Genomic DNA, 19,813 nt, shown 5'->3' on the forward strand with positions numbered 1-19,813 from the left:
GCGATCATGCGAGTAACCTATTTTTGGTAGATTTTTCTTTTGGAAACGGAACACAAAAAACATTTCATAAAACTGTTTTATTTTACTTGTTTTTGTTTTTAGGAATAGAAATTTCAATTTCTATTTATTTATGACTCAAAAAATGATCCAGGCAAAATAAGTTTGGCAAACTTGTTTCATCATTTTTTGAAAACAACTTATAGCTATTCTTTCGCTGGTTACTATCGACTTTTATAAACATGACTTATCAAATACCTTCAATTCCGTTTCTATTTCTAGAAATGGAAACTTATGTTTCTATCGTTTATTAAAACAGAAACAATAGAAACGTTGTCAAACGTGTCCTTAGATTAGCCACGTGTTAATTTTGAGTTGAATTCAATCAAATATTCCTTTGTATTATCATGCAATTAGTATATGTCTATGCATGTGCACCAATACTCTATAAAATATTATGCACTATTTCAACTCTAAGACTGCGTTTGGTAGTCATTCAGTTACAAAAATGACGTTTTCTGTCAAAAACAGAATTTTCAGTTTATATGGCAAAACACCGTTTTAAAATAAAAAAATGGTGTTTGGTGAACTTGTTTCATGAACAATTACCCTATAATTCATTTTTTTTTGTATTTGGAACGAAACCAAAGTGGCAGATGTGTTTCTAACATTTTTTTTCCCATTTTCGTTCCAAAAAAATCAAAAAAACACCAAGTTGACTTCAAATGCTTTATTCCTTTTTTTTTTATTCTTGTGAAACATAAACGTCAAAAATGCTTTTTTAAATGACTAACAAACGCAATCTACGTGGAACGAGTGGTTTAAATTAAAAATAAACGATTCATATTTTAATGTGATTTTCAAGACATCGCATTCTTTTATCACATGGATAAGTAAATTAATAATATAATAATTTGCAATTATCAATAATTTAAATTTAATAGAGTTATCCTAAGATATTTGTAAAATCATAGTCTAATCACATCTTATCCACCCACCCCACATTACGTGGTGGACCATATCAGCCCTATGTGCGTGTAATCAACACATATATATTAGGGATGCCAATTAGTCAGGCCGGTCAGCTTTAATCAGGTCTAATTGATCTCCACCAATTTAAAGCTCCGAATCGTACCATATCACATTGTTAATCGGGCAATGCATATATACATTTACTTTTGTCAGTCAATTAATAATCCATAGACGGTTCATGTTAATAAGACTATTATTGGCCTGCAAGCGGGCTAATCGGGTTATAAACAAGCCACATAAATGTTATTTGCATACGCGATTTGATTATATCTATAAACGGGATGATTTTGGGCTACAAACAGCCGGTTACTAGTTTGGTCGGACACTATCGAGTTACTGCCAATGGTCAGAATTCTGACGTAGTTTTAATCAGTCTAGGCCCAACACTAGTCCATACTAATTTGCAGACTCTCATTTTCGGGTAGAAATCGTCTGAAATTCTCATATTGTACAATTCCATACAATTCCATCCTAAATGACTGACACGTGTAAATATTCTATATCTACGGTTCAGATTAATCAACCATAATACAATGTTAATCAACCATAATACAATCTGAACCGTAGATATGGAATATTTACACGTGTCAGCCATTTAGGGTGGAATTATATGGAATTGTACAATATGAGAATTTCAGACGATTTATACCCCTCATTTTCTCTCATTTGCAGACTCCGAGATTAGCAAACCATCTTAATTTGCAACATCCATCATTGTGCATGGAATTATCATCAGTTCATGTGCAATTTAATTCCAATACACTACAGATCAAAGGCCGTTGTTGTCTCGGATGAGAAATCCAATTCACAGGGTCTTTGTTCTGTGGCAGTATTTGATCCTGTGAAATTCAAAGATATCCTCCATGGTGAAGCCCTCAGTCTTCGAGCTGGAATGCTCTACGCCATGGGAGTGGAGACTGACGAACTGTGGGTGGAATTTGACTGCAAGGCTCATATTTCCCTCTTCCCTCCCCCCCCCCCCCCCCCCCCCCCCCCGGCACCCCAACTCCCCCCATTATATAGGATATGTTCAGCTTGCTAACTATTTTTGAATATGCAGTTTCACCTTCATTCCAAGGTCAATCAATCATGTGGTTGATACCTTGGGTCGGAAGGTCTTATCGCTCACGTGTGCAATGAACTGGTCAAATTTCACTCCTTGATTAACCACCCTTTGTAATGGTGACACTTTGAGTTCAACAAGTAATCAATAAATTCCTTTTTTACCCAAAAAAACAAAAAAGTTCCAATACACTAAAAATGGAAAACAAGAAAGAAATAATATGATTTGAAAATTTTTGTTTTTATCCTTCACTTAAAATTACTTTAAGAATAAAATTGGGGACAGAAGGAAGCCATGTGAGTGAGAGTTACCTAGGGGGGTTGGAGTTGTAGGTAAGGGGTTCAGTGAGCATTGGAGAGTAGGTGGTTCATGGTAGAGGGGAGGCAAGGGTGCAAGGAAGAACGGCTGCGGTAGGAAGCTCTGCTGGGGGGTAGTGGCTCATAGAGGAAGCGTCTATTTGTTAGTCTCCACAGAATAAATAGGCTGAAGGGAATTTTTTTTTTTTTTTTTTGATACCATTATTAAACAAAACGAGGAGTTAAACATGTTCAGCCACATAGCCTAGATGGGTGTGGGTGATAGTAGTAGGAGCAGCCCCTAGATACTATATTAAACGAAACGAGGAGTTAAACATGTTCAGACAAATAGCCTAGGCTGAAGGGAATTTAGTTTCTAAAACATTCATCCATAGTAATTTCATGATTTCAATTTATCTAAAATTAAGTATAAAAATTTCAACAAATTTTTCTTTCATTTATAGGATAGGGTTCAACCACCATTTCATCCATAGTAATTTCATGATTTCAATTGATCTAAAATTAAGTATAAAATTTTCAACAAAATTTTCTTTCATTTATAGGGTAGGGTTCTATCACCATCTTAGGATCATTAATGTATCTCCTCTATTATCTAAAGTTGATAATATCCTCAACCCTCGGTGATACTTTCAATACCGTTCCAAGCCCTCAGTCTCCTCCAATCGTGGGTGTGAGAAAACTCAATCCTAAAATGTATGCCAAACAATTGGATTAGGATCCTCTCCCGACTCCTGATCGCTAATCGTTCAGGTCTTACCTATAATCATTTGGATGATCAACACATGTCCAAACAGTGATTCAATGGCACTCGGTGTGATTTTATTCTGATAAGTTGAAACACAGCCGTTGGATCACCGATGTCAGAACCTGGGATTGAAGGTGAGGGCTTGCTCTTTACCCTGAGTGAGCTTCTCTCACCCTTATGAGAGGAGGAGATCCCGAAAGGCCAAAATCAACTCTAAAATGCGATAGCGAACCCTCCGCTCGGGCGGCGAGCTGAGTCACGGCTTCCAGGAGAGAACTGTCCACAGAGAAAGAAGCGTAAAGCAAGTCGCTACGAAGATTAGGAATTGAACATCAGCAGAGATCTTGTTGCCACAATCTCCATTAGCAGAGAATTGTAAAGGTTCGTTCGATTCATTCCTTTTACTCTCCATCGTTGTCCTTTCATGTCTCCTCCATTGTTTTTATTATTAGACTTCCCCATCCTTAAACTTTTACCCGAATTGATTTAGTGTTTTTTAGGGGATTTTGATTGAGGAAGATTTGGTGTAATGCTTTCTTTCAGTGTTGCTAGGCCTGGAATCGATTAATTTTATTTTCGTGAGAAATTCGATATCGCTTAATATTTAATTCTGATTGTGATGTAATTGGCACTTCTGAAAGTTTCCCATTTGCCAAAATTTCACTCTCCGTGTAAATCCCTAGTTTTGTTGTGTTCAGAGATTTTAAAAAGAAGATAGTTTTCAATAATTTGGGACCTTAGAACAATGGCAATTTGGAGCTAGGTTGTGACTGTGGATTACTTTCAAGAACTGATATCCCAATGTTTGAAAAGCGCAATAACCATTGACCAATGGGTTTAATAACTATCATAGTTCTTTTCCATCCTTGGGTGGAAGGTGAAGGAGCTTCTGGTGTTATGTATTCACTTATAGGTTAACCAATACCTGAAAGCATGCTCCTGTTCAAGAAGTTTCTTGTTTCTAACAGCTTGCTGCTAACACATATCATAGAGCTGCCTTTCAGTTAGTTGTTAGATTTTGACTTCTTGTCCAATGTATATCTGCTCATCTCATTTCCAGTCACCGGATTTCAATAAAAGTATTTGCTATTGGTTGATGGTGATGCAGGTTTGAATTCTACCCTTCTCAAATGGCAAAAGCATCAACGCCGGACATGGATGATGATTTTAATGAAATTTATAAGGAATATACTGGTCCACCTGTATTAGTTGGCACCACTGCACAAGATAAAGCAAAAGGAAACAAAAGGTCCCATGCAAGTTCTGATGACGAAGAGGAGGAACGTGATCCAAATGCTATCCCAACTGATTTTACAAGTCGAGAGGCTAAGGTATGGGAGGCTAAATCAAAGGCTACAGAGAGGAACTGGAAGAAACGGAAGGAAGAAGAAATGATCTGCAAAATATGTGGAGAATCAGGTCACTTTACTCAGGTACGATTGATTTATGAGGGTATGCTGCTCTCATCAGCATTGTCATGGTAATTATTGTAGGCGTTTTATGTTTCTTCTTTTCATTTCTATACTTACTACCTATACTTATTTTGACCTTGACTAAGATTGGGTATTGTCCTCTCTGATACTTTCTAATTTTAATTCTCTTTCTGGGTCCTTGCCTCCAGCGTTATATTACTGCAGTAATTGCTTTCTAAATTTTTTTTTGAACACCCCCATCCCCCCCCAAAAAAAATTGTTTTTAATGTTTATGATTATGCAAATGAACTCTGATTCGGTTTCATACACATATCAGAGAAGACCATAATAAACATCCAAGGTCTTAAGTTTCTTCTCTCCAAATATTTGTTCGAGGTCACATATTCTGTGATTTAAAGTTTCTTTTGTAGTTTCTTCCACCTGTCTCCAACTCCAAAACAGAAATAATTTTTTGCTACCTTTTATTTTTATTTATTATTTTTTTTTTTTAAATTTTTTTATTTTTTTATTTTTTAAAGTTTTAAATTTTTTTTATGGTACTTTCTCCCTAGTTGCCTGGAATAGCCTGCTCTTCTTTGTTTTGGAAGAGTTGTTCTTTTGACCACCTAGGGGAATATAATGCTTGGAATTTTGGTTCTTAGTTGAACTCTGGACTAGTTTCAAGTAATGCTATAGACTGGACAGCTATGAGAAGAGTCCATTTTTGTTTTAAAAGTTCCTGTTGGCTGATTTCTCTCTATTTTTTTTTTAGTTTACACCATTTAAAAGACTTGTTTTTTTACCCCCTTCTGTGGGATGGGTCAATGTTTAGGGTTGCCCTACCACTCTTGGAGCCAATCGCAAGTCTCAAGATTTCTTTGAAAGGGTCCCTGCTAGAGAAAAACATGTGAAAGCACTTTTCACAGAGAAAGTGGTCCAGAAGATTGAAAAGGATGTTGGATGCAAAATTAAAATGGAGGAGAAGTTTATCATTGTTAGCGGTAAAGATAGGCTATGCTTGGCAAAAGGTGTGGATGCTGTGCACAAGGTGATTAAGGAGGAGGGCAAGAAAAGGGGTTCTTCTAGTTCTCAAAGAATTAGATCCAGGTCACCAGAGGAAAGCCCTGTTGGCTTGCGGTCGGGTCGTTCGGAGTCACAAAGGTCTTTTCCTAGTCCGCGTAATGCATCACAATTCCTACAGAAGTTTGGTAGACAGGAAAAGGTCGTGGAGGACCGTGTTCGTGAGGATCTGAAAATGTTGTCAAGGGGCTCACCACAAGGTAGGGACAGCATACAGTATGTTTACGACGTCCGTATCAAGCTGGTAAACCCATGCTCGGAGCTTGTTAGGAATTTATAAATGTTGCATATCTGCTGTTTTTTCCCGTTTTGACTGTTTAGTAATGTGGTTTGTTGCCTATAATTTTGTTTTGCAGCAAGAGGTAAGTTCGTAAGTTCAGGCATTATGTGTTCGATTGTGAAAGTAATTTTGGGGTGTGGGTCATGGGTTTGAATTGCTCGGATTGTCATCCAAAATGAAATTAATTACTGAAAAGCTTTCCGGACTTGTTTGCGTTGGATGGGTTCACAGTTTGAATATAAGATAGAGTGTGTAGTTAAAGCTACCATCTATGTTAGACATCTGGAAATAAAGTGGGATATCGCTTAACACACTCTTCGTTTCCTGAAGCTTATGGTAATGATCGAGCTAGAAGCCGTTCAAGTCATTCAAAATCACCAGGGCACTCCACATTCGCCATTGATGCATTAAATTCATATAATGGTCATACTCAGAGCACGGGGGTCCATAAAAATGATGGATGGGATTCTGAGAGATGGCCTGACATGCATCCTGGCCACAAGTTTGAATATCCTACTCATCCTCAGACATTGGAAGAATTAGAATTGGAATATAAGAGAGAGGCAATGGAACTTGGAAGAATTCGTGACAAGGAAGAAGATGAAGAGAATTACAAGCATCGTGAGGTATTTATATTTCATTGTATTGTCCAACTTATGGTTCAAATATGAAGTCGCTTATTTGAAAATGCACTCTAAATATATTGTATCACCAGTTTTGTTTTTTTGTTTTTTGGTTTTTTTTTTTTTTTTGCATGGTGGCATGTGCTGTATTTGCATTGGTTTGTGATCGTTTTATTTATTCACTCGCTTTAAATTTTAACTGTATTGCGTAAGATGGTATTATTTGCTCAAATGCTCTAAATTTATTAGGTGCTATCATTTTAGAGTTGTGGAAAACAGTCCCTTTTTAAACTTGTGCAATTTATAACATTTTAGAACGTGAAATTTTCTGTAATCAATAGGCATGGTTTTGACTCAGACGTAAATATTATGTGCTTGCTGGCATGGTTAACTTGAACTAAATTTCTGAATTGGTGCATGGACTTGAAATAAACATTATGTGGCTACTTACATTCTGCAATGGGCTATCGGAACCAAAAGAAAGAACATGGTTGAAAGTTTCGACTATGGTTTTCACATGATTTTGAACATTGTGATTTATTTCGCCTCTCCGTTGCCTCTGGTTTTCACATGTCACTGAACATTGGTTTTCACAGGACACTTGGAATCATTAGTTTTCAACAGTGGTCTTCTAATGACTCAGGCCTTTGCCGGTCCATTGCATGCTATGTTATGAAATTCCTCTTTGCAGAAATGTTGACTCAATCCGTGCATAATCTTCATGGCATGCAGCTGTAGTCGTTTGTAACCAAAATCTCCCCCACTGATTCCCCTTGGGGGTTGTTATCAAACTCGGTTAATTGTTAATCATAGTGATCTGTTTTCTCACATAACATGTGTTCATCTGAAGTTTGTTTTGTGCATCCATTAACTACATGTATACAGCTTTTCTTTAGGTGAATACATGTGTTTGACAGTTGAATTTGTTAACACACTAAAGAGGTGGTACATCATCATCGCGCTTGATGTAATTTTAGTTTCTTATATGTTTGATGTATGAAAACAGTAAGACAAATATCTGTTTTCCACTGCAAGTAATTTGGTCCTTCAGAAATTGCTACTCATTGACATTTCGTTTACAGGCAATTAGGGAAATGCGAGAGAACTACATGAAGAAACTGGCTATCTTAAGGGGCATGCATGCAAAGCAGTGGGAAGAGTTTCTTCAACTTGATATCCAACGGCGGCAAAGGGCTCACCAGCATATGTCCGCTTCGGGCTTTGGTGGTTACAACCACCCCAGTTACTCTGACTATAGCCGCTCATCAGGCAATCCTTCCTTTGCCGGGGCTAATTTACCTATGGATACAAGGGGCAGGTATCCATATCCAGTTGAAAATTATCCTACTTCAAGGTCTCATGATGCCTATGGTGAGTTCCAACGGCGGAGGCATGAGAATTTTGGGAAAGCACACAACTGATATTAATCAGAAGGGGAGGGTTAGAATTTGGTGAGTTATTTTTGCACTTCTCTAACCAGTTATAAAATCTGAATTTTCTCCTCTTCTCCTTTCCTTGAGGGAAGTTAAACCTGTGAGTTTTTGGAGGGCATCTGCTGTCCTTCAATTGTAGTCCCCTCGTTTCTTGGTAATTGAATTAGTGGTCCAGTGTACAAGGCAAATTATTGCTTGGGAATTTTGGAATAATGATAACTAATGGTAAAAGGTTAGGCTTCCGGGGATATGCCCGGGTTGAGTATTGAGGGTCACTTTGCGCAAAAAATGCCAAAGCATAGGACTGACTCCAAACTCACCCCTTCCAGGACCCTGTGTAGGTGGGACCAGCTCTGGGCAATGGCCCTTTTCTAATGGGAAAGGTTGTATATGAAGTGAGGCAACATCCTGGGTATTGCAGAGATCTGTCTTATTCTGCTTTTGGCTTAAATTTTCATTCCGAAATTTTCAGGGCTCAAATATTGGTCGGCTACGAGTTCTGCTGGATTTTGGACTGTAGGTAAGTACCTTGGTTCTGGTTTTTGGTAACATTGATCCTCACTTCATGATACTTTAGAAGGTGGCAGACAATGGTTTGTTTTTTTAGCTAGTGACTTTTATTTCTAGCTAGTTCTGCTTTACTGCAGATTTCTTCCTTGTAAACGAAAAATGAGATATGGTTTTTGGATTATAAATTATTAGTGATGTTCCCTTTCTGTGTTGGACTCACTGTAAGGTTTTGAGGTTAAAATGCCGAGGGAAGAACCTGCCTAGTCATTTGATAAATGCGTGCCAATCTCTGGTGTCCTCCGCCCTTGCCTTTCCCGTCGGGTCTTTGGCTAATCAACCCAAGATGCATATTATTATTACTTGATAAATAACATTACGATGTTAGCTATTGGCTAACTCTGCTGATGAATGATTTACATGAATTATTAGTCACCGGAAATGGTTGGATAACTTGATCCATGTATTACCTTGGCACCTCTCTCTCTCTCTTTCTCTCTCTCTCTCCCCTCTGTGTATGTTCTCCGGCCCATTCCAAAGGTGATGGACTTTCCCTTCCCTTGAGTTCCTTTCCTTCAATGTCCTATCTACTCACGGGGACCAAGAGAGCGTGCCAAATTAATAAATCCAAGCAAAGTGGATGTGACCCACAAACACTCACTGGAGCCGACGACCTCACTGAATTAAACACCATTGGAATCTGGCAGATAAAACAAACAAGTGAAACAACAACTAGAATAAAACAAAACACCATCAATACCTCGAACTGAAATTCGGTCGTCGGTGTAGATATCGGGATCGAACAGATAAGCCGATTCATATCTAAATTTCACAAACCCATCGACTTTTTAGGCACAACTTTGTTGAGAACCTTCTCACCGCATCATATACTCTCCTCCGTTTGATGGTAATTTACGATCTGCTCCGGTGCACCTGGTTCTCTCAACTGGTTCGTTGACAGCTTCAACGTAGTTTCATCATTTGGATCCAAAACAACTAAAATGTAACCCATCAGACACTAAGAGAGAGAGAGAGAGAGAGAGAGAGAGAGAGAGAGAGAGAGAGAGAGAGAAAAGCTTAAATCTGGAACTGCCGGAAAAGAAGGTGCAGCAGCCGATCAGAACGTGCGGCAGAAATGACCTAAGTTCCCTCCTTCCTTTTTTATTTGAGATGTAAAAGGGAATAGTTCACCGAATGGACCTGGGTAAGAAACCGGGTCGGGTAGAGGGGATATAAGTCTCTTCCTCTCTCCCCTCATCCTCATCCTCCTTGTGACATGGGACGTGCTGCAGATAGCACTGCATAGCATTGCACCATTTAAGAGTTGCGGAGGATCTGATTCCGGGGGCTCCCTCTCGTTAATTTGCCTTTGTTAAGCAAATTGTAGTGATGGAAGATATTGGAATTAAAGCAGAGATAAAATTGTTCTGGCCTCTATGGTCAGGCTTGAAAGCAGTTTATATGTAGGTGAGTGTTTTCTGTGGGGAAGTGAGGTTTCTATGTGTGCGTGAGGGCTAAAGGGAGTGCATCCACAGAAGAGTGGGTTGGTGATTTTGCTTCCTATGTGTCTGGGTGTAAAGGCACACTCCCTCCATATATATGTTTTCTTGCTTGCACAAGATAGTGGGTCATGGTTTCTCAATATGAGAGCTTTGGTGTAATCTTATAGTTGAAGTTTAAGAACCATAACACCACAAACACACTAAGCAAAGGTTCAAAGTTGAGGGCAGAGACTAATCATGGTTGGGCGCGGCATATACATGTCCTCCAAGGCCAAGCTAAGTCCTTGATCTTTGCTCATGTCCACCTTCTCGGGCATAACCCTTATTTTATAGAGAGGCAGACCCAAGGTCCCTTGCTCACATATGAGTTCCAACCTATCTGATTTCTCCAAGTGGTAAAATAGAGTTTTGGAATTCCAAATCTATCGGAGAGTGAACAATCCTAATGAGAATACTGAGTTCTGGAATTCCAAATCTATTGGAGAGTGAACAATCCTAGTGAGAATACTTTTCAATCATTTCTGAGTTTTGCATGTGGTAAAACAGACTTGAAAATCCAAGACTATGGGAGGGTGTACAATACGGAGTACTGGGTGTGCATAAATGGGTCAGGGATGCATGCTAATACATGGAACGATATTTGGTTAATTCACACTATGGCCTCTCTATCCAACTGTTATAATAGCCACACAATCTATCATATGGTGATATTTAAAGTGGGCATGTAGTCCAGGTTCCTACTATTGGTGAGTAGGAACCATTTTTTTCACATATATAATAATTAGAGAAAATTACGTCCCCCTCCCTGTAGTATGTCAAAATTACACATAAATCCAAGGGTTTGAACGAATTACGTCCCCTTCCCTTGGTATTGACTGTGTGAGTATACTATTAGCTTTAAATAGGGAAAGACCGTATTACCGGTGAAATCCTCATCTGATCATGAAATACATGTAATTCTCAAATGGGGTGGGCCTTTTTCTCATCTTGAAATTGAAGGTTCTCAATTGAGTTAATCCTTGGGAGATCGAAGAACTGGTCATCAAATTTCAGGGAGCGATTGAAGGATGTCATCTAATTAGGAAGACGATGAAGATGTACAAGCATGGTTCGGTTCTTTCTTCCAAACACCCGACACCGATTTTTGGATGCTTAAGCTTTTCTCGTATATCCGACAGAGAACCCAATGATCCAACTGTGAAGAACAAAAAGGAAAATTATTAAAATCCAAAATCCGGAACAAGAAAAATCGAGGCATAAATAGTATACAACAGAGTAGAATTTGAAAGAATCCTTACATGCAGCCGTTCTTCCTTATTGGTTCTGAAATATGTTATGCCAATTTATCTTGGAGCGCCTCCAATATAGAAAACCAAGGTTTTCTTTATTCCAACTTTCCAGCCATCGATCGTGCCTTTCAATAATTGGAACCTGCAACTCTGTTCGGCCATGAACCGTTAGGGTAATTTCATTCACTGAAGAAATACCACTCTTTCTCTCCAAAAATAGCTTTGCAAAGAAAATGTTCAAGATTTAGAATAAGTTTTCCATCGCTGAGAAAGAAAAAGGAGAAGCATTATAGCTGGTAATGGTACTTACTTAGAAGAAGAGGAAGGTTGTTCGATCCGAATCGAACATCTCTCCCTCTCTCTCCCTGTTACCCTGGAATCCCCATTGTCACCATGAAATCCATTGCAATGCTCAAAATCCTGAACGAAGAATAAACTACACATATTGCAACTCGGAAGTGTTGGGAAAAACCAAAACCTAAAATCGGTGCAGAGGCACCTTCAGTGGGTGACACGTGTATTGATACCAATGCAATGGTCCATATCTGATTTAAATGACTCTTCATTGATTTAAGGTTTTATTAGTTGTATCAGATCTAGACCATTGCATTGGTATCAATACACGTGTCATCTCCTGAAGGTGGTATTTTACGGAATTGTACGAGATTAGAATTGCAGACGATTTCAACCCCATGGCACAATTGTTTGGTACAGAACCTACGACAACATTTCAAAATCACGATCATCATTGGTAAACCCTCATTCGACGTTGCTCTCTGATCTTCTCAACTTCATCGAAATCGTTCCAAATTATCTGAAGAAGAATGAAGCGGGTTCAAGAATCAAGGTGGAAGAAGCATAGGTAGAGGATGAAGTTTAGTCGTTTCAATGGAAGGGCATATAGGTAAGTTCAAGGGGACGTAATTCGTTCAAACCCTTGAATCTATGTGTAATTTCGACAAACTACAGGGAAGAGGGACGTAATTTTCCCTAATAACTAATATAGTATAAATTATATATTATTGCGAGGACCTAGTTTTATGCATGGCCATGCCTTTTAGCTGTTGTAGGGGTGGTGTTAGAAGTGTAATAACACGTCCCCCGTCCTCTTCATCCAACAGCTGAAGGCACGACCTTGTTTTTAGTTAGACTTGTATTTCAGTTGTGCCAGGCGGCCCAAAAAAAGCTGGCCCAGCCAACCCCAAAAGGCTTTTAAATATTTGGAGGGAGGGAGGAAGAAAAGCTACAAACCTGCAAGGCTGCAACTATCCGTTGAAACAATATTATAGTCTAATATGGAACTTTACATAAAATCTTTATTTCCTTCCTTTTTTAGATCCAAACACTATATACTCTCAATCCTTTTCTTCAAAATCCGCATCTCTCTTTCTTCTTCTTTGTCTGTACTGAACCCTAAATCCCTAATTGAAACATGAACAACATCACCATCTACGAGCACGACAATGGAGATATCCATCTCCGTCAAGCCTTCACTGTCACCATTTTTGGCATTAGAGTCTTCACCACCGTCACCCGCAAGGCTTCTGTTGTAAGGAAATGGATCTACAAAATCCGTTACGATCATCGATTCAGAAGAGATCGTCTCGTGATTGGTCTCGGTGTTCAATGGTGTCCACCAATTTCTAATCCAGTAGCTACTCTGCAACTATGTGTTGGTCGTCAATGTCTCATCTTCCAAATCATCCACGCAAATTCAGTTCCTCGAGCTCTGATGAAATTCCTTTCTGATGATTCTAATACTTTTGTTGGAGTCATGAATCACAACGATTCTCGTTTGTTAATTAGGAATTATAACTTGTCTGTGAATCGTGTTTTGGAACTTGGATCGTTGGCTAACCTTAGAGGTGCTTCAATGGAGATATTGGCTGGAAGAATTCTTGGGCTTTATGGGATCAAGAAGGATCAATGGATTGGTATGAGCAAATGGGATTCTTGGTGGCTTACAGATTATCAGATTCAGTATGCTTGTGTTGATGCTTATCTTTCTTTTGAGATTGGGAGGAAGCTGAATGCATGGAAGCACTGACACTTGACTCTTCTTGAGCTCTTTTCATGTTCTTGAAAAAGATTAAGGTTTTAATGATTGGTGATCTCTTTTTTTGAATCTTCCGGAGGGTGAGTCTATTTCTTTGTGATTTCTGTTTGAGTAATCCCTAGTTGTTGAACGTTTTAAGAATCAATGTTCATATTATCTTCTCATGCAAGAGGTGTGATTCTTTCATTATATATCTCAGTTGCTTCTTATTGATCAATATATATATATATATATATATATATTTGTTTTGTGTGAGTCTGCAAGTATATATGTATTTGGATGCTTTCCCCATGGTTTATAATCTAAACTAGATATTCTATAATCCCTAATGTTAGTTGATATTACCCTTCATTTGCAAGATGAAACAAATCCATCTCTCTTTGGCAAGAAATGCTTTCTTTTTAAGAGTCCGGATCAAGATCTCGTACGGTCCTGTGATGAACATCTGAATTCCATTATGTCACTCTCTTTAACACATTGGACTCTGGCCTTAGTAGAACCCAGGTGTCAATCAAAGGACCGTACGAAACCCTGATATGGATTCTTCTTTTATACCCAAGCGGGTAGCTTAGTTGGCAAGGATCAACCCTGGATTAAGGTATCAATATTATTACTTGTATAAGCCATGAATTGGGGTCGGTGAAGTCCGATATTGATACGTCCAGGGATTGTCAACAAAATGATAGTTTATATTTTTATTTTAAGCCATATATTAGCCTTGGTTTGGAGAGCCTCATGAGAATTCAGGGGGGAAAAAATTGTTTATGGTGCAGAAGTTTTTTGTCATTAGAATCTCTTTATATAATGTGATTTGACATTGTGATTATGATTGTATTCTTTGATAAGCGAGTTTAGTCAACTCTTGCCCCTTATTGATGAAGATCTAGGATACCCATTCTTTCGAAGGGTCAAATCACATGGTTGAAGAGATTCTTTCTTCACCAGTCACCATAGGTATAAGAAAACTCATCTTAATTCTTTTGAAACTTAGTGGATTCCATGTGCCAAGACCATGGGCGTATGGTATGAGATTGGTAGGGCTCCTCTGTAAAGGTGGTAGCGCACATTTGAAAGCCTGGAACACCTCGAAATGCAAGTCTGTGTCTTGAAGTCCGTGCTTGAATCCGAGTGCTCCATGCCTTCAGATGTGCACTGCCACCCCTATTGCGCCATAGAGAAGCTGGATCATATGAGATTGTTCTCGTACATGTACCTAATCTGCCTCATGATAAGACTCATATCCCATCGCAAACTCCCACCCCAATTGTTTGGAGTCAAAACTAGCCCTCCTCTTTGGAGTTTGGATTAGTCTACCATGAACTTGGCTCCTTTTAAAATTTAAAAGAAGTGGTTCTTTGTTAATATGTTCATGATACCATTTTCTGAGATGATGACTTGAGTTTCTATTTCAGAGAGTCTGTTTTGTCCCTTAGGGGTGTACTTGGTCCAACGGTAAAACTATGAATGTAGTGATTTGGTAGTTAAGCGATCGAAACAATCTCTCGACATTCTCGGAGTAAGGCTGTGTAGTTCTTGCCCCTCCAAACCCTCACACATGCGGGAGCTTCGTGCAACAAATACCTTTTTTTAGAATTTCTTTTGCCCCCATCATTTCAGTGAGAAGATTTGATGACTGAAGATGGACAAAATAAACTGTCCCCACTGTTTTATTTAATCAAATAATTCACGATGAACTAAACTCATTCGACTAAACCTTTGATGATATGTCGAATTCCATTGGCTAGACAAGGACCCACAAATGGCTAACGAGGGGCTCATTTGGCTTGCTATTACACTGCTACCACTACTACTACTATAACTACTATATAGGGTAAGAGGTAAGCGGGTTCAACAGTCAACCTTCCCTAGACTTATGCTAGACCCCATTGGCTGGCTATTGTTTTGCCGCTATGCTATAAGGGCTTCCCCTCCTATTAGCTTAAGTTTCTTATGTTGTCTCTCTAGTAAAGATTATCCTGGTGGGCCTCAATATGAGCCATTAATAATCCATGCATCTATGAAGGTATATATGCACATGTACTAGTTTTTGGGCTATTTTTTCTTCTGAATTTATGGAGGAAGTTGCTTATATCAGCTAGTAGATCAGGAAGTCATTAAGATTTGATAGTAGAGTGTTAGTGAAACAGACTCTTTCCCACATGTGTAAGTTAATAGATAGACACAAAAATCAGCTGTTTTAAAGAATACATCAATTTTAATGTGGATCCACAAAAACTATTGTACTCTCACCTCAATCCCCGACCTGACAAATGCACGAAAAATTGTAGTGGCTTTCCTTCTTCACACAACGGAAACAACACTATCTCGCTGATATGGTGCATGCTGCATTGGCATATGGTGTAATTGCATTGGTTCATTTGTTTTTTTTTGGGGGGTAAATAATTGCATTGGTGCATAGGCAAATTATTCCTTGTTAGATACTGGTCAATAGCCAGCCTACTAGGCATTAAGTAAGACAATGGCCAACCACTTCTATACACATCCACTCACACAAGCAAATGATATAGTTTGATCTCACAGCCTCCTCTTCTGGGGTTGCCTCTTCAAGTCGAAGTTGTCATCACTAAGCTAAAATAATATTCGTGTCTGTTAGTTATGTTAGGATTTATGAGTTTAATTAATTATTCAGATTGATTAAATGGGTGAGAGTTAAATTGCATGATCTGATTCGGTCCCTACAACCATAATTCATTCTTACCCACTTTATCACTAAAGTGAAAGAATCAAGGAAGTCTAAGAGGTTGTAGAAGATTCATAGCCAATAGAGGGAAACTGTGGGTGACCAGCATCGATCATCTTTAACATATTAGGTGAAAGATACAATTCGATCTTCTATGATTTAATAATTTTATTAGATTTATGTTCTTGTTTTTCTATGTGATTTTTTTAACTAGAGTTTCGGATTCAAACCCAGGATTGTTCTAACAAATTAAACTTAACCCAAAATCTAATAAGAAGATTAGGTCAGAGGTTGGTGAAATCTTTTCCCGAGTTATCAATTTAGATCGGTACCCAACACAAGGTGTCACTGTAGTCTTTAATGCAGATTCAGAATAGGGCTCCCCCGGACCAACTGAGACTACTGACTACTTACTACTCACTACACACTACTCACTAGTGAGTACCATAAAAACTAAAAGCCATTGCCGCGGTTTCTTTTCTCTTCCATCTCACAACTTCCTTTAGTCGATTCTCAATAAGAAAAAGATTTATGGTAGCCCTATTGGGAGTAAAAGTGATCCATCACATTAATGTTTTATGACCTTTTTAGTCCTTAGACATGTGACTTCTATGTGACTTTGAGGTCTTCCTATAGCTAAAAAGTCAAAATATATCCAAGCTTTTATGACAATGATAGATCAAAGCTGGATATGACTTTATTGTGATATATAGTTCACTGTGCAATTGGATCTTTGGAAGTTGAGAGATTTACAGTTATGCATGTGGTTCTTAATGGAGTTGTATGTATTATACACCTTACTTTTCTATTTTTTTATCCTTTTTAGATGACCCATGGATTTCTCATCTTTGTTTTTCTTTCCTCCATGAAATTAAGTGCTACCCTAGCTTAATTTATATAATTTTTTTTTTAAAATCTCTCAAGACCATTGTTTCAAGTATTGGTATTGTATAAGTCATATCAGTCGTATCATATCAGTATCGGCTGAGATTGATTCCTGATTCTTGATTGATTCGGATCACTTACCTGTATCATTTTGGGGGTAAAATAGTAAAAAAATGATATCTTTTAAAAAAAGCAAGAGCAGAACCGATCAACACTCACTAATACGATCCGATCTAGATCAGTATCGATACTGATACCGATATCAATACCATCCCCTAAATGCTCAAGACTGGTTTTTATGGATGACAACCCTTGGGCAAAAACAATGGATCATGGATGGTAAACAACAACAATAACAAATAATTAAAAAAAAAAAACCCAATTTGATGGGGCGGATTACAAGAATCCATGCAAAACAAATTAGAAAAAATGAGGTCCAAACATTAGAAAAATGAAGAAAATAAGAGAAAGAAAAAATAAAGAGACATAACATAGAGATGAGAGTAAAAGGAAAGAGGCACAATCTAGCAAGTACATGACATATCTTTAGAGTGTAGGCGAGCTACCTAAGATCATGCATTGGTTTGACTTATCTATCTTCATTTTGTGTAGACACACCTTCCACCTATTCTCTAGTAGTAGCAGTAGTTATAATATTTGGAACCTAACAACCCATGTGTATCCCTATAAGGTTCTAATAGATAAAGATATCTGCATTAAAAGAGGTAAATCGAATTAAAGTTATTGAAAGGCACTATGAATAAATTACCTAGATCCACTTGATATGAAAATTAATTACAATATATAAATAGGTTTAAATTTTCTATTATATTCATCAGTTTTGATTTTGAAAAGATTTACTTAATTTTCATTTCTCATGATCCCAAGATTTAAAAAAAAAAAAAAAAAAAAAAAAAAAAAACATTGAACTTCATAAAATACTCTTTTAACACTTTAAAATTCTCTCTTTATTTTTTTTTGTTTCCATATACCACCATCATCACCACTACCACATCCTCTTCATTCTTCTGAGTTGGGACCCCACGTTGAAAGAGGTTTTTTTTTTTCCTCGAGATTTTTTTTTTATAGGAATTGTAATAAAAATCGGTGATAAATCTTAAGGGGTAGTGGATTTGGCAAGAAATCTTTGCACTAGGAAATGTGTGAGTCTGAGTTCAACTCTTTATATTTCTTTAAACTTACTCACTTTGGGTGTTTAATACTTTTCATTGTTTTCGGTGAAAGTTGAATGATTCAGCACTTGGGGTGTTTAGTGATCTTTATTATTTTCGGTGAAAGTTGAATGATTTAACTCCGTATAATCTACTTCATGCTAATTCAACTCCGAATGAATCGGCGGTACGCCAAAAGACTGAATACTTATTGTTAACACAAAAAAAGAAAAGGAAAAAGAAAAAAACAAAAAGATCAGAAAACAAACATTAAATGATGAGGATACTATGTCTCCATCGGTTAATTATTATTATTATATATTTTTTTTCTGGTAGAAACTATAAACTATGCTTCAATAACATTAAGTTGCTTATAGCCATATAACAAAAGTTTCCAAACGAAATTCAAAATTCTTAATGGTCAGATTGAAATCCCTCCAATTTCAGCAGCTCCATTCCTTCAAATAAATGCCTCTTAGATTCTGTGATCCCATGAGTCTTTTGTTGGTGGAAATTGTAATGGGGAAGAGAGAAGGTGATGCTGATATATTGTTTTGTGATAAAAGAAATAGAGTTTAATTCCGGCACTTTCAACAGAAGAACACATGCAAGTTGGAAAAGGAATGCATAAATGTGGTTGTATGGTCATATAAATTCCGGAATAAATTCTCTCCATGGTATATAGGTCACAGAATCCAATAAGGATATAAGGCCTTGTTCCCTAATTATATATTGCATGAGATTTCTCTCAATAAGTAGTATAAAGAAGTGCACACCATCAATGACGTGGGATGGAATAGTTTTGTACATAAAAGGGCAACAGAACCCAAGGGGGTAGTTCAGATGGTGAACAATGAACTTGGTACGAATCGTAAATTCGGACGTCCTAAGTTCGACTCCCACTAGGTACACCTTGGACCACTCACACGGGGGGTGTTTAATACTCTTCACTGATTTTAGTGAAAGTTGAATGGTTCTCATTCAACACCAATATCACCCGATCCATGTAGTTGTGGGGTCAACATGGATATCTGTTGTCAGCAAAAAAAATAAAAGGGCAATAGAATCATTTCATATAAGGAGGAGAGATTGAGAGTGCTGGTGTATCCTCCCCTTACACTTCATAATTTTTTCTTATATTTATTTGAGAAAAAGAACCCTATCCTAGAGGTAGGGGATGCTAAAAATGATGTTGCCCCGCACTAGGGCGCTAAAGATGCTGGTGCACACCCTCTCACTGATCTTATGCGTTGTTATTTTCTGTGCCAACATGACAAAGTTCTTTCACACTATGTTTTTTGGTTAAAGGGGAATAGAAGCCTAAAATGCAGTGTGAGCCCACGTCTAGACACATGGGAGGTCAAAATGATCCTTTGCCCCCTATGAAATGTGGAAATTCTGCCGTGATTGATGCTCCCACATCACTCCTGTAAATAAATGGAAAAACAAACATAGGATCAAGAATTACCTCGATGTAGCTTTTTATGTAGCGGAATGGATATGATTACGCTACGCGTCGATCTTCACAAACAGCAAAGAACAAAGGATTGTGGCGATCTCACTAGGCAATATTCTACCCTCTAAATCTAAGAATTGCAATGGAAATCCTTGGATACACATATTCTCAATTGGGAGAGACAAAAGAGATCAGGGAGAGAGAGAGAGCTCTTGAGATTAGGTCAGATCCCTTTAATTTGCTTTGTGGTCAAACCCCTTTTA

General features: G+C 37.9%; 2 protein-coding genes and 1 long non-coding RNA gene across 5 annotated transcripts; 2 read left to right on the forward strand and 1 right to left on the reverse strand.

The window, feature by feature from the left end:
* Window positions 1-3,320: 3,320 nt before the first annotated feature.
* LOC122072088 lies at window positions 3,321-8,698 on the forward strand. 3 transcript variants are annotated; one of them, XM_042636633.1, is made up of 7 exons: window positions 3,321-3,535; window positions 4,263-4,587; window positions 5,399-5,846; window positions 6,003-6,008; window positions 6,257-6,552; window positions 7,632-8,000; window positions 8,312-8,698. In XM_042636633.1, the coding sequence occupies exons 2-6, from the start codon at window positions 4,285-4,287 to the stop codon at window positions 7,968-7,970; spliced, it is 1,392 nt and encodes a 463-aa protein (XP_042492567.1). In that variant the 5' UTR covers window positions 3,321-3,535; window positions 4,263-4,284; the 3' UTR covers window positions 7,971-8,000; window positions 8,312-8,698. The 3 variants fall into 3 exon arrangements, with proteins under 3 accessions (XP_042492567.1, XP_042492566.1, XP_042492568.1); XM_042636632.1 differs by having other exon boundaries at window positions 3,322-3,535; window positions 8,455-8,698; XM_042636634.1 differs by lacking the exon at window positions 6,003-6,008 and having other exon boundaries at window positions 3,322-3,535; window positions 8,455-8,698.
* Window positions 8,699-10,693: 1,995 nt separating this feature from the next.
* Window positions 10,694-11,770, reverse strand: LOC122092611. Its single transcript, XR_006144235.1, has 3 exons — window positions 11,591-11,770; window positions 11,290-11,430; window positions 10,694-11,186 (listed from the first exon to the last, which is right to left on the reverse strand). It is a non-coding gene; the product is annotated as an uncharacterized LOC122092611 (long non-coding RNA).
* Window positions 11,771-12,712: 942 nt separating this feature from the next.
* LOC122063456 lies at window positions 12,713-13,327 on the forward strand. The gene has a single exon (XM_042627164.1). It carries the CDS (start codon window positions 12,713-12,715, stop codon window positions 13,325-13,327), a length of 615 nt encoding a protein of 204 aa, XP_042483098.1.
* Window positions 13,328-19,813: the final 6,486 nt, after the last annotated feature.

The sequence above is a fragment of the Macadamia integrifolia genome, chromosome 2 (assembly GCF_013358625.1).
Source record: "Macadamia integrifolia cultivar HAES 741 chromosome 2, SCU_Mint_v3, whole genome shotgun sequence".
NCBI classification, from domain to species: domain Eukaryota; kingdom Viridiplantae; phylum Streptophyta; class Magnoliopsida; order Proteales; family Proteaceae; genus Macadamia; species Macadamia integrifolia.

Bases quoted from the DNA above. Each gene is read 5' to 3' on its own strand.
- LOC122072088 (XM_042636633.1), top strand. From the start codon at position 4,285: ATGGCAAAAGCATCAACGCCGGACATGGATGATGATTTTAATGAAATT. The intron at 4,588-5,398 runs GTACGATTGATT...GTCAATGTTTAG, and splicing joins AATCAGGTCACTTTACTCAG to GGTTGCCCTACCACTCTTGG. The intron at 6,553-7,631 runs GTATTTATATTT...TTTCGTTTACAG, and splicing joins AGAATTACAAGCATCGTGAG to GCAATTAGGGAAATGCGAGA.
- LOC122063456 (XM_042627164.1), top strand. From the start codon at position 12,713: ATGAACAACATCACCATCTACGAGCACGACAATGGAGATATCCATCTC.